Here is a 15,005-nt window from a genome sequence, read left to right on the forward strand (position 1 = left end):
GTTTTATAGCTTTTATCTATCCTAAATATTATTAATTCCTCATCTACTCAAATGGTCATTTTGTTTTCTAATTCATTCTGATAATGTGGTGAATTCTAATTATAGATTTTCCAAAATTAATCCTTCCAGCCAAACATGGAATCAACACAGCTTGAACAAATGTTTTATAATTCTTATACATTTTTAAAAGTGATACCAATAATATATTAGTATTGTTTAGGGCTTTGTATCTATATAAGTGAAATTATAGGCCTGAATATATTGTGGTTTTTTAAATTATATTTTTATTTTTTATTTTTATATATTTTTTAACATTTATTTATTTTTGAGACAGAGAGAGACAGAGCATGAACGAGGGAGGGTCACAGAGAGAGGGAGACACAGAATCTGAAACAGGCTCCAGGCTCTGAGCTGTCAGCACAGAGTCCGACACGGGGCTCGAACCCACGGACCGTGAGATCGTGACCTGAGCCGAAGTCGGACGCTTAACCGACCGAGCCACCCAGGCGCCCCTATTTTTATTTTTTAAATCAGGATTTTGTGCCTCCTAGAATGAGTCACACTGTAGTCCTCACATCTTATATATTGGAGAGTTTGAAATGATTTTTTCCCCATGAAACTTTGCAAGCACCTACCTTTAAAAACAATCTGAAGGAGAAAAGAGTTGGAAAAGTAGAGGTAGATAAAGTTCAATCCTTAAATTCAATGTGTTAGAACCAACCATTTTATGTATTTTTATGGAAGATGAAATAAAGGGGTAGGAATTGTATTCAAATTAAAATATAGTAAATATATTCCATGCAATATTATTTTCCAGTCTCTAAGTCATTTGAAATAGCACTGCCTACTTTGGAGTGACATTTCTCTGTTGAATCACTATTTTATAGCAGTTTTCTGGATAATTTTAGGGGGTACATTAACAAATATATTTTAATAATTTGTATTTGCTTTAATATGTGCTAGAAAACTGTAACTATAACATTAAGCCAACATCAGAGGTATTAGTTCTTAGGTCAAAGCAAATGTGAGAATGACACCTAGTGTTTTTCTCATATTGAGTAACTTCTAAATGCAGGTCTCACTTGGTATGCAACACAGCAAAAATCATAAACTGAAAAAAAAAACACATACATGTGCTGAAATTTCACATGCACTGTTCTAGAGAAAATAAAAGTTACTTATGTACGTTACAGTGCACATGTTGGGGACTTCTGCAAAATAGCTATCTTGTCTATCCTCAAAAAATCATCAACAATATTTAAAGCTCATAAAAGCATAGTGAAATGATAATATGGTTTCAAAAATGAAATGAATGGTGGAATGGGAATGCCATTAGTATGCAGAGTTATAGTGAGAAAGTAAATCAAAGTCTATTCAATTAGTTAATCACGGTTTTCTCTGGAGGTTGAGACTAAGGTTGCAAGGGCAAGGAGTAGAGGGCATTCCTTTTATTATAATTCCTTCCAGTTTTTAAGCAAAAAACATTTCTAAAAAAGATATCAGGATTCCCACTCAAGATCAAACGTTTCTAATGATGCATTGTTGACAAAGTCATAAAGGGGTTGTATATATTTGATAATTGTAGCTAGCATTTGGCACACAAAAAAAATGGCTACTATATATCTTAGGTTATAACACTTTCTAAATTTGGTTCCAGCTTCAATGTTGGCAGTGAGTCTTGTTTCAAGTCACCTCATCTAAATTTTTTTTTAGTGTTTAATTAAGAGACAGAGACAGAGCGTGAGTCGAGGAGGGGCAGACAGAGAGGGAGACACAGAATCCAAAGCGGGCTCCGGGCTCTGAGCTGCCAGCACCAAGCCAGACATAGGGCTCAAACCCACGAACTGTGAGATCATGACCTAAGTCGAAGTCAGATGCTTAAGTGACTAAGCCACTCAGGCACCCCTTAAGTCACCTCATCTAAAAACTTGGATTTGTCTTACCCATAATGACTTTGGGTTCTAAAATGGGAACAGATGCTATCTCCAGAATCTCAAGGACTCTTGTGATGTTTCTTCCCACAGCATTCTTCCTTCATGGCCAGGATGAACCAACCAAATCAAACAGTGCTAACAGAATTCATCCTAATGGGAATTACAGACCGGCCTGAGCTGCAGGCTCCTGTCTTTGGACTCTTCCTCAGCATCTATGTGATCTCAGTGGTGGGCAACCTGGGCATGATCATCCTCACCAAGGTGGACTCCAGGCTACAAACACCCATGTACTTCTTCCTCAGACACCTGGCTTTCATTGATCTTGGTTATTCAACAGCTGTGGGGCCCAAAATGTTAGTCAACTTCATAGCTAATCAAAACACAATCCCTTATAACGGGTGCGCCACACAGCTGGCTTTCTTCATCTTGTTCATCATCAGCGAGCTTTTCATTCTGTCAGCAATGGCCTATGACCGCTATGTGGCCATCTGTCATCCTCTGCTTTATACGGTTGTTATGTCACAAAAGGTGTGCTGGGTGCTGGTGGCTGTCCCCTATGTCTACAGTGCCTTTCTTTCTCTGATAATCACCATAAAGATTTTTATGTCATCCTTTTGTGACCATAATGTCATTAGACATTTTTATTGTGACAATCTTCCCTTATTAACTTTGTTGTGCTCAAGCACACGTGACATTGAGTTGATAATACTGATCTTTTCAGCATTTAATTTGGTGTCATCTCTTCTGATAGTGCTTGTCTCCTACATCTTGATCCTGATGGCCATCCTCAGCATGAACTCTGCACAGGGCAGGCACAAGGCCTTCTCCACCTGTGGATCCCATATGACAGTGGTCATTGTATTATATGCCACTCTATTCTTCATGTACGTGCAACCCAAATCCAGTCATTCGTTTGATACTGATAAAATTGCCTCTGTATTTTATACTTTGATAATACCTATGCTGAATCCCATGATCTACAGCTTGAGGAACAAAGAGGTAAAAGGTGCCCTGCGTCGGATATGGAAAAATCTGCCCAAACTGCCTATGTAGAGTTCACTGTGAACTACGTATATAATAAATTAGTTTATAGACTATTGTTGATTATATGCCATAGGCCTTAGAAAGGACTAATGTATAAAAGTCACGGGAAACTAGAATTGTTCTTCCCATTTTCAATGTATAGATGTTTCAGTAATGATGATCCTTCTGTTACCATTTTTGGTTTCAGTGGAGGTGACTGAAGTCCAGACTACTGTTCTCACATTGCTAGGTACTTATGTTACAACTGAAGACAACTTGTATTGTTTCTTGGGTTTGTTGTAATACATCTCCCCTTAGATATTATTACTTAAAAGGCTTTCTAATGTCTTTGCCTAAATGTTAAATAAATGCTAGTCCCCACCACAATGGCATATGGCATATAGAAGATGGCAACTATTGTTCCTTTTGGGGGAAATACACACAATAATGAATAATCAATTATATCTACCTTAATGACACTTGAACTCTATCCTCTTGCTGTGGGAAGCATCTCAGCTTTTATTAAGCGATATGTGTACCTGTATATGCTTGGGGAAAGCAGAAATAAAAGTGTATTTATTTTCAGGTGTCATAATTGTTTACATTAAAATTTCAAAAACTGTTCATGCTGAAACATTAGAAATAATAACTGAATTTTGCAAGGTTAGTGCACATTAAGTCAGCATATTAAAGATCAGATTTGTTTCTTTGCTTTACAATAACAAAAAAAGGTAAAAGTGAAGTTTTAAACTATCAATTACACTAGAAATGAAAAGCCTATAATACTTAGGGAAAATTTAATGAGCAAGTTGCATCACATCTCTGCTATGAACTATAAAAACATTACTGAATTATTAAAGAAGTCATAAATGTAGCATATACCATACCATTGCTGAAAAGAAATAAATGTTGCATGGTGGTTAGTTTTCCCTAAATTATTCTATATATTTAATGTAGTAACAATCAAAACTGCAGCAGCATTTTTTAATAGTCAAGTTGATTTTAAAGATTACGTGGAAATCCAAATATCTAGAATATTAGAGAAGAAAGAATACAGAAGCATTCCAATAACAGATACCAATTTCTTTAATTAAGCAATATTATTTTAATGTGTAAACATTAATAAACTAGATAGTTTTAAATTATTACAGAAACTATTTTTTAATCTCTCTTTCTTCATTCTTTTTCCTTCTTTATTTTAGAATTATGGAAGCTGATTATAAACTTAATTAAGAGAGGCAAAATGCCAAAAATACAAAGATAGTTTGAAGAAAGATTAAAGTTACAGGAGTTATACTACCAGATTTCATGATCTATTACAAAGCTTTAGTAATTAAATTTCTTTTTTCCTAAGTGTTATAGCCGCTGTGGAAATAGTGGCTCTAAAAACTTAAGAGGTTCCTCTAAAATTTAGAAATGAAAATGCCACATGATCCAAGAATGTCATTACTGGGTATTTGCCCTAAGAATAAAAAAGAATACAAAAACACTAATTCAAAAAGTTATATACACCTCTATAGTCACTGCAGGAGTATTTACAGTAGCCAAAATATGGAATCAGCCCAAGTAGCCACTGTTAGATGATAGAATAAAGAAGATGTGGAATTTATACACAATGGAATATTACTCAGCCTTAAAATGGATGAGATCTTGTTGCACCTGGGTGGCTCAGTTGGTTAAGCACCCAACTTTGGCTCAGGTCATGATCTCACGGTTCATGAGTTCGAGCCCCACGTCGTGCTCTGCGACGATGGCACAAAGCCTGCTTGGGATTCTGGTTCATCTTCTCTCTGCCCCTCCCCCACTTGTGCTCTGTCTCTCTCTATCAAAAATAAATAAGTGTAAAAAAAAAAAAAGGATGAGATCTTGCCATTTGTGCCAACATGGGTAGACACAGAAAGTATTATGGTAAGCGAAACAAGCCAGACAGAGAAATACAAATACCATATGATTCACTAATATACAGAATCTAAAAACAAAACAATCAAATCAACAAACAAGCAAAGTTAGATGTAGACCTATAAATACGGAGAACAAATTTATGGTTGCCAGAGAGGAGGGGGATGGGGGATAGGCACAAAGGCCGGGGGGGAGGGGGGAGGCGGGGAGAGGAAGATACAGGCTTCCAATTATGGAATGAGTTAAGTTACAGGAATAAAAGGTACAGCATAGAAAATATAGTCAATGGTATTGACAGGTGTTAGCTACACTTGTGGTTAGCATAACATAATGGATAAACACGTTGATTCACTGTGTTTTACATCTGAGACCAAGGTAACATTCTGTGTCAATTACACTGCAATAAAAAAAAAAGGAAAGAGAACATTGTCCAGAAAACGGACCAAATGATTGATGGAATACAATAGTGACTTCAGACACAGATCTACAAATACACTGTCACCTAACTTATGATGGATGCATCACTATTTTCTCAAAGAGGAAGAATGATCTTTTCCATAAATACTCTTAGGCAATTTGTATATTTATTTGGAGAGAAAAAAAGGATCTGGGCGCATACCCAGTCCCTATACAGACTCAATTCTACTTGATTGAAGATCTCAGTGTGAAATACAAACATCTAAAAGGAAAGAATAGTGAAACATCTTGGAGATATTGAAATATATAAAGCATTTTAAACAGACCTCATAAAACAATGGTTATCTAAGATTTAAAATGATTAATTGCACTGACTTAAGAAATTATGTTCATCACAATTAATAGTTTGAGAAGGAAACTCTAACAGTGGGAAAAGATGTTTTTTTTAATTTTTTTTTAGAGGGTGTGGAGGGGCAGAGAGAGAGAGAAGAGAAAATCCCTATCTGTCAGCACAGAGCCCAACACGAGGCTCAAACTCACAAACCATGAGATCATGACCTGAGCCAATATCAAGAGTCAGACTCTTAACCAACTAAACCATCCAGATGCCCAAGGGAGTATTTTTTTTTAACGTTTATTCACTTTTGAGAAATAGACAGAGACATGGGGCGCCTGGGTGGCGCAGTCGGTTAAGCGTCCGACTTCAGCCAGGTCACGATCTCGCGGTCCGTGAGTTCGAGCCCCGCGTCAGGCTCTGGGCTGATGGCTCAGAGCCTGGAGCCTGTTTCCGATTCTGTGTGTCTCCCTCTCTCCCTGCCCCTCCCCCGTTCATGCTCTGTCTCTCTCTGTCCCAAAAATAAATAAAAAACGTTGAAAAAAAAAAAATTAAAAAAAAAAAAAAAGAAAAAGAAATAGAGACAGAGAATGAGTGGGGGAGGGGCAGAGAGAGAGGGAGACACAAAATCCAAAGCAGTCTCCAGGCTCTGAACTGTCAGAGCCCCACCTGGGGCTTGAACTCATGGAGGGCGGGATCATGACCTGAGCTGAAGTCATATGCTCAACCAACTGAGCCACCCAGGCACCCCTAGATGTCTGAGGGAGAGGATACTTTTATCAGACCTACATAATCAGACAAATCGTGGACAAAGGCTTTGTAAGCATAATGTAAAGGTAACTGTTCCAAATCCATAAAGAGTTGACAAGAAATACAATATGAAGATGACAAAAGATATTGGTGTGGACATCAAGGATGTGGGAGTAGCTGTTTTTAATTACCATTTTCAAGAAATTCTTCTCTATGTCAGGGCAATATGTTTTTATAAACTATAAATTATTATCCTTAAAAAATACATGACAGAGGTGCCTGGGTGGCTCAGTCTGTTGAGCGTCGGACTTCGGCTCAGGTCACGATCTCCCAGTGCGTGAGTTCGAGCCCCACTTCAGGCTTTGCGCTGATAGCTCAGAGCCTGGAGCCTGCTTCAGATTCTGTGTCTCTCTCTCTCTCTCTCTCTCTCTCTCTCTCTCTCTCTCTCTCTCTCTCTCTTTCTCTCTCTCTGCCCCTCCCCCACACATGCTCTGTCTCTCTCTGTCTTAAAAATAAATAAAACGTTTTAAAAAAATTTTTAAAATAAAAGTAACAAAAATAGATAAAAATAATTCACATTGTTAGCAGGCAGAAAAAGAATTATTCATGTGTGTGTGCACATGTGAGTGTGTGTGTTTAAGGGGACAGTTCATCGCAGACAGCAGACTGAAGGATTCTCCTGGGGTCCTGGTAATGTTTCAATTTTACTATCATCATAGCTATTTGATCTGGATTCTGATTACACAGTTGTCTTGAATTTGCAAAAATGTACGATGCATGCATTTGTTAATAAGTATATTATGTTTAAATAAGTTAAAACACCACAAAAAAAGGGGAAAACAAGTACTTGTAAATTTTTACTTTTACTTGTAAATTTTTTTAATGATGTAGTAAGCATCATTCAATCATCTTCATTCTGCCCCCAGAGATAAACTCATAAAAAGCCATTGTAGTAGAAGAAGATCATTAAGGGTTGCAAGAAAAATGAAAACATCTTTCCTACAAATACAACGATTTGATTCCAGATCGCTGGGTTACAATAGAAAGACTTTACCAGGAGACATTGTGGAAAGGTATCTAACATAACTTTATTAGCAGGGGAATATAAAGATGTCCTGTAGAATTAGGAGATATACCACGCCTTTGTTTGATATTTTCAAATGCTTGAGGCATAATTAGCTTGTATTCTTTCTCCTCAGGGAAAGACTCAAAGGAGTAAAGTCATCCATAAATCCTTACTGGGTTGTGCCATGAACAAATGGGAGCCCAGAGATTTTCCACCTCGCAGGTGAGTACACTGTAGCTGTCTCTGTGACTAACTCTGAGTCTAGTGACTCTTCAGGACCCCACCTCCCATTTACATTATTGTCCCCAAACCCCCACCCGCTTCCATGATTTAACCATCTCTTTAACAGGTCTCTTTTGTTAACTGAAGTTTCTGGGCAAATACAAGGTTGTAAACATCTTTATTATAATTTTTGGTGAAAGCTAGACGTTTGCTAAGATGCAGCAAGATTGTAATCATTGAATAGTGGGGGGAAAAAAACCAATCTCTGAAAAGGGAATTGGTTAAGAAATTCACACCCAAGACCTTAAGATTTTCCTGTTTAGTTTCTTTCACTTGGACCCTTAGTAAAATGTCAAATATGATACTATTATGCGTAGTTAATTGGATATTTTCAGAATTTCTAACTCAAATCACACATTTCATAATGGTTTCCAGTCCCTCTAAAGTAAAAGGATTGCCTCAATGTGTTTGTAACACTTGCAATTTCTCTGTTTCAAATACATCATGTGTTTCCCAAATTTATCAATGTCCTTTTCAAACCATCCCTTTTAGTTGGAAGTGAGGTGAAAGCAAACTATTAAAGCATTGATATCAGTATGTAATGCCTCCATCATCCCATAACATCTGATTAATAACAGGATTGCCCCTCTTCCTTAGCTGTAAGCTTTGGAATAGTCTCTGAAATGCCATCAGATTATCCCTTAAATAACGAAAAGCACATCTCATGTAGATTGGAATTAAGATTAAAATATGTGCACACACAAATTTCAATAAAGAAGAATTCTTGCAAAATTTTAAAGCAGTAATATGTATTTTGATTACAATTACAGTGTATTTTCCACTTATTTAATAATTTTTTTCTAAAACTCTATTCCCCCTTGAAAATTACTTTGATGTGTAAGTATATATATTTAAATCTATATTTTGTTGACCTTCCATGTTGAATATACTCATTGTCACCTAATTTAGTGTAAAAAGATGTATTTGGCAATAGGAGGGGGCAGGGCTGGGGAATAATTTAATTCTCTCACCTCTATCCTTAGGGTAGTTTTATAGTGAAGGTCCAACTCTAATCTCATTGTGTTTTTTACATGTTTGAAGAAAAGTTGGGAGGGAAAAAAACGGATCTAAAAGGTAAGAACCAGGTTACCTTCAATAATCGTACAAAGTAATGTAAATAGAACCATGTAAAATAAAGTTTAGTGTTTTACATAGAACTCTAAAGATAATTAGAAACACGTCATATCTTTTCTCATATATAAGGGGACTTGTATTTAGTAGCATGGATTTAAAAGAGAGCACACACTCTGATATTCTCATTTATTCCGTGAGATTTATGATGCTTTTAATATCCACCCGAAATATGTCCCTAACTGAATTGTCTCCTGAGAATGAATTTGGTGTTCCTGACCGCTAATCTGCTTTCTCTCTCTATGGATTCATCTCTTTTGGATATTTCATATAATGGAATTATATAATATAATACGCACAGATGTGCCCTTTTATACTTGGCTTCTTTTGCTTAGCACGTGTTAAAGGCTCATCCATATTGTTGCATATAACAATACTTCTTTCCTTGTATGGCTTCCTAATTTCTTATTGTGTGGAGACAACAGAGATGTTATCCATGCACTGGTTGATGGACATTTGGGTTGTCCCCAAGTTTTGACTATCATGAACTGGTGTATCTCTTACGAATGCTGTCATGAACATTTACCTGCAAAGTTTTTGTATGAACTCTTGTGGTTGTCTGTACTTTGGGGGTACACATCTGGAAAGGAATTACTGGATCAGAATGGTAATTCTTAGCTTGATGTATGGAGTCACCGTCAAACTCCATCCATAGTGACTGTACTGTTTTACCTTCCCATTAATACACAAGGATTCTTATCTCTACACCCTTGTCAACCTTTGTGATTTTTTTTCTTTTCTTATCTTTTCTTTTTTAAGCCACCTTACGACAAGGGAAGTGGTATCTCCTTGTGGTGTGGATTTGCATTGCCCTCATGGCTAATGATGTTGAATATCTTTTCATATGCCAATGTCCATTCGCATGTATTCTGTAAGAAATGTCTCTTCAACTTTTTTGCCAGTTTTTTTTTTGTTTAATTTGGGTAATTTTTCATTTAGATATTGGACTATAAGAGTCCTTTGTATATTTTATATACTAGACACCAGATAGAAGATTGACAATTTTTTTTCATTATATGAGTTAATTTTTCATTCCGTAATAATGTCCATTAATGCATACAACTTGTCTGTTTTTACATTTTGATAAATCCAATTTAGGAGATTTTAACTTTGTTGTTTGTTATTTTGTTGTCATATCTAAGAAAGCTATAAAGAGCTCAGCTAAGCTGAGAGAGGGAGAGAAAGAGAGAGGAAGGGAGAGAAAGAGAGAAATGAGCTGCCAGGTGCTGGAACAGACAATTACGGCCACAGGCCATAATGAAAGATTTAGGCCTTTAATCATTATTAAAATAGTCCTCTCAGTCATGTCATGAAAGTTAATGATTATTTTTGTATTTATTCCCAGTGTAGGTTTCCCGAATGGCCTGCACAGACAAACACAATCTAACACTGTTGAAAGAATTCATTCTAATGGGAATCACAGAACTCCCTGAGCTGCAGACTCCATTATTTGGACTACTCCTCACTGTTTATCTGGTCTCAGTTGTGGGTAATCTGGGTTTGATCATCCTCACCAAGATAGACTCTAGGCTACAAACACCCATGTACTTCTTCCTCAGACACCTGGCTTTCACTGATCTTGGTTATTCAACAGCTGTGGGACCCAAAATGCTGGTAAATTTTGCTGTAGATCAACATACAATCTCCTTTAATGGGTGTGCCACCCAACTCACTTTTTTCAGTATTTTTATCATTAATGAAATTTTCATTCTGTCGGCAATGGCCTGTGACCGCTATGTGGCCATCTGTAACCCTCTGCTCTACACAGCTGTTATGTCACAAAGATTATGTCAGGTGCTAGTGGTAATGGCTTATCTCTATAGTGTCTCTTTGTCTTTGTTGACCATCATGAAAATTTTCCTTTCATCATTTAGTGATTATAATGTCATCAGGCATTTCTACTGTGACAGTCTACCATTGATAGCTTTGCTCTGTTCAGGCACCGATGAAATTAGATTGATAATTCTGATCTTTTCTGCTTTTAATCTGGTGTCATCTCTTCTCACAGTCCTTGTGTCCTACATTCTAATCTCTGTTGCCATCTTCAGGATGAACTCTGCAGAAGGCAGGCACAAGGCTTTCTCCACCTGTGGATCCCATCTGGCAGTGATTGCCTTATTCTATGGCACTCTATTCTTTATGTATGTGCAGCCGAAATCTACTCATTCCTTTGATACTGATAATATGGCCTCCTTATTTTACACGTTGGTTATACCCATGCTGAATCCAATGATCTACAGCTTGAGGAACAAAGAGGTGAAAAATGCCCTACGAAGAACTTGGAGAAAGTGTGCAAATATAGACATACCTCAGAGATATTGCGGGTTTGGTTCCAGTCCACCACAATGAAGCAAATTTCACAGTAAACCAAATTGAATGAATTTTTGGTTGTCCAATACATATAAAAGTTATGTTGACCCTGTATTATAGTCTGTTAAGTGTTTTTTAGCATTAAAGGTAATCATACAATGTGTATACTTTAAAAAAAAACACTGTATTGCTTGAAAATGCTGTCATCTGAGCCTTCAAAGTCATAATATTTTGCCTAGAGGGTCTTGCCTCCATCTTAATGGCTGCTTACTGGTCAGGGTGGTGGTTGCCAAAGGTTAGGGTGACTGTAGTATTTTCTGGGTTTTTTTTAATTAAAAAATTTTTAAATGTTTCTTTATTTTTAAGAGAGAGACAGAGACAGAGCATGAGCGGGGGAGGAACAGAAAGAGAGAGGAGACACAGAATCCAAAACAGGCACAGAGACTGATGCAGGGCTCAAACTCTGAATGGCGATATCATGACCTGAGCTGAGTCAGACACCCAACCGGCTGAGCCACCAGGCACCCCAACTGTGGTAATTTCCTAAAATAAGGCAACAGTGAAGTGTGTTGCATTGATTGACTCTTCCTTTCATGAATAACTTCCCTGTAGCATGTGGTGTTGTTTTATAGCATTTAACCACAGTAGAACTTCTTTTCAAAATGGAGTCAATCTTCTCAAACCCTGCTACTGCTCTATCGACCATGTGTATGTCATATTCTAAATCCACTGTTGCCAGTTCAACAACCTTACAGCATCTTCACCAGGAGTAGATTCCACTTGAAGAAATCACTTTCTTGGTTCATGCATAAGAAGCAATTCTTCCTCCATTAAAGTTTTGTCATGAGATTTCAGCCATTCATTCACATCTTCAGGTTCCACTTCTGATTCTAGTTCTCTCACTATGTCTACCACATCTGCAATGAGTTCATCCACTGATGAAACAACTAACATTGTTTCAGCCTTGGACTATTGCTTGCATGGGTAGATTTCTATTAAATTATGATTTGTGACTATATGCATGCTGAGGAAAGCATAAATAAAAGTATTATTGTTTGTAAGATTCATAATTGTATATATTAAAAATTCAAAAATATCTTCAAGCTGATACACTGAAAATAATGACTAAATTTTGCAAGGTTAGTACATATAAAGTTTCCAAATGAAAGATCAATTATTTTGCTATCCACTAGTAATAAACAGGTAAAAATAAAATTTTATTTTTTTTGCCTTTATTTTTTTTATTTATTTTTTTCAATATATGAAGTTTATTGTCAAATTGGTTTCCATACAACACCCAGTGCTCATCCCAAAAGGTGCCCTCCTCAATACCCATCACCCACCCTCCCCTCCCTCCCACCCCCCATCAACCCTCAGTTTGTTCTCAGTTTTTAAGAGTCTCTTATGCTTTGGCTCTCTCCCACTCTAACCTCTTTTTTTTTCCTTCCCCTCCCCCATGGGTTTCTGTTAAGTTTCTCAGGATCCACATAAGAGTGAAAACATATGGTACCTGTCTTTCTCTGTATGGCTTATTTCACTTAGCATAACACTCTCCAGTTGAATCCACGTTGCTACAAAGGGCCATATTTCATTCTTTCTCATTGCCACATAGTACTCCATTGTGTATATAAACCACAATTTCTTTATCCATTCATCAGTTGATGGACATTTAGGTTCTTTCCATAATTTGGCTATTGTTGAGAGTGCTGCTTAAAAATAAAATTTTAAACTATCAATTACACCTGAAAAAATTTGTCTCATAGTTAGGAGAAAATCTAATAAACAATTTACATGATTTTGTGGTTAGAAATTACAAAAGCCTTGCTCAGTTATTAAAGAAAACATAGATGTAGGAGTACATCATGTCCATTGTTTGGAAAAAGTAAATGCTGTGTTGAGGTCAGTTCTCCTTAAGCTATCCTATAGATTTAAGACAGTAACAGTACAATCCCAATAGTACTTTTAAATATTTCAGTTGATATCAAAATTTATATGGCAAGCCAAGAGATTTAAAATAGCCAGGCAATGTCCCACAAGATGAATCTAATGACAGGTACAACTTCCTTTAATAAAGCTAGATTATTTTTTAAATGTTTATTTACTTATTTTGAGAGAAAGAGATCATATGTGTGAAGGGGAGAGAGGCAGAGAGAGAGGGAGAAAGAATCCCAAGCAGGCTCCCGGCTGTCAGTGCAGAGATGGACACAGGGCTTCTTCTCACCAGCAGAACCATGAGATTATGACCTGAGCTGAAATAAGAAGTCAGCTGTTTAACAGACTGAGCCATCCAGGTGCCCCAAAACCACATTTCTTGAACAAAAGGGAAATATCTTCACGACTCGGAATAAGCGAAGAAGGCCAGGGAAGGGAAGAATGAATGGATATAATATTAAATGAAAGACACCAGGCTCTCCCAAAATCACACTGGTTTATGAAAATATAAATGAGATTCAGCTGTACTCACTTGGCACTTTATAAAAGTGACCCATTTTGGTTTAGAATGTTTGATACAGTTGAGGAGTACTGCATGTAGGCAAGAATGCTCGGCTGATTTCACACACGAAAACCCATTACATAAATCACATAATTCAACATCCTTAACAGGTTTATGATGAAATTCAACGCTGATTTGTAATAAACTGCCTCGCTGAGCAGGATAGTAGAAACTGGTGTTATAAATAATATCTAAAAAAATCCTGCATGTGGGGGAATAAATCGATTGAACACAGAGGTATTGAAGGTAGTGAAAATACTTGTATGATATCATAATCATGGGTACATATTATTACATTTTAAAAACCTACAGAAAACTTGTAATATAATACTGAAACATTAAAGATTTTCCTCTGAACACTCCTAAGACGAGGAGATCCAGACTCACCGCTTATATTCAGTATATATTGGACATTGTAGCTGGTTCACCACGTTAGGAAATAAAAAGTATAAAGATAGATGGGAAAGCACACACTACCATTAAAAAAATTTGTTTTGATGTCTTAACTACATAGAAAAAACTATAAATAATTTATTTAAAATAATACATGTATTTATAAAATTTGCTGGATATGAAACAAATTACAAAAAATCAACTTTATTTCTATATCCCACCCATAATAATTAGAAAAAAAATTGAAAAAAAGATAATGTTTATGTATTTATTTATTTCGTATGACTTCCTTTATGTGAGGAAGCTAGAATTGTAAAATCCATAGAAGCAGAAACAGTAGTTGCAACATGATGGAAGAAAAGAGAATGGGTATAGACGTTTCGTGGGTATAGAGTTTCAGTTTGGAATGATGAGAATGTTCTGGAGGTAGATAACCATGATGTTTGCAAAACAGTAGGTATGTATCTAATGACACAAATATATACTTACAAATTAAAAGCTAAAATCATTAAAATGGTACATTTTATGCTATATGTCTTTTATGACAATAAGAAGAAAGTTCAACAAAATGCTTCAATTGAGGGTTTTACTCTTTTCAAGTTCTATGAATTGGGAAACGCAGTTACTTCCCAAGTCCCTTCCCTTCAAGACCAGCGTACTTTCGGTAAGTTCAGAAATTTTATAAGTGCTAAGCTCCATTGGAAATACACATGTAAGTGATTTTAAAAAAGAATTTGTGCAGCGTGAGAAAAATATCTGTTATTGTTGTACGTATGGCTCAGATTAGAAGGCAAACTCTCCGTAGGAATGAATAAAGGTTTTAAAGGCTGCCCCTTGTACATCATTGCAGACAACAACAAATAACTATTGTGCAGATGCACAGACATGATACAAAGAAAAAGGGAAGCATGCTTTTAGATATTCCTGGGTTTTTTTTTTTCAGCAGAAAAAATGAATAGAATTATTTAGAAC

The 15,005-nt window shown here is 36.4% G+C and overlaps 2 protein-coding genes across 2 annotated transcripts; both read left to right on the plus strand.

The window, feature by feature from the left end:
* Nucleotides 1-2,045: 2,045 nt before the first annotated feature.
* LOC131488833 (olfactory receptor 8K3-like) lies at nt 2,046-2,987 on the plus strand. Its single transcript, XM_058690679.1, has one exon. It carries the CDS (start codon nt 2,046-2,048, stop codon nt 2,985-2,987), a length of 942 nt encoding a protein of 313 aa, XP_058546662.1.
* A 7,208-nt stretch (nt 2,988-10,195) lies between these two features.
* On the plus strand, nt 10,196-11,185 carry LOC131486666 (olfactory receptor 8K3-like). The gene has a single exon (XM_058686559.1). The coding sequence runs from the start codon at nt 10,196-10,198 to the stop codon at nt 11,183-11,185; it is 990 nt and encodes a 329-aa protein (XP_058542542.1).
* The last annotated feature ends 3,820 nt before the right edge of the window (nt 11,186-15,005 follow it).

This window comes from Neofelis nebulosa, chromosome 10 (assembly GCF_028018385.1).
Source record: "Neofelis nebulosa isolate mNeoNeb1 chromosome 10, mNeoNeb1.pri, whole genome shotgun sequence".
In the NCBI taxonomy this organism is placed as follows: Eukaryota; Metazoa; Chordata; class Mammalia; order Carnivora; family Felidae; genus Neofelis; species Neofelis nebulosa.

Bases quoted from the DNA above. Each gene is read 5' to 3' on its own strand.
- LOC131488833 (XM_058690679.1), top strand. From the start codon at position 2,046: ATGAACCAACCAAATCAAACAGTGCTAACAGAATTCATCCTAATGGGA.
- LOC131486666 (XM_058686559.1), top strand. From the start codon at position 10,196: ATGGCCTGCACAGACAAACACAATCTAACACTGTTGAAAGAATTCATT.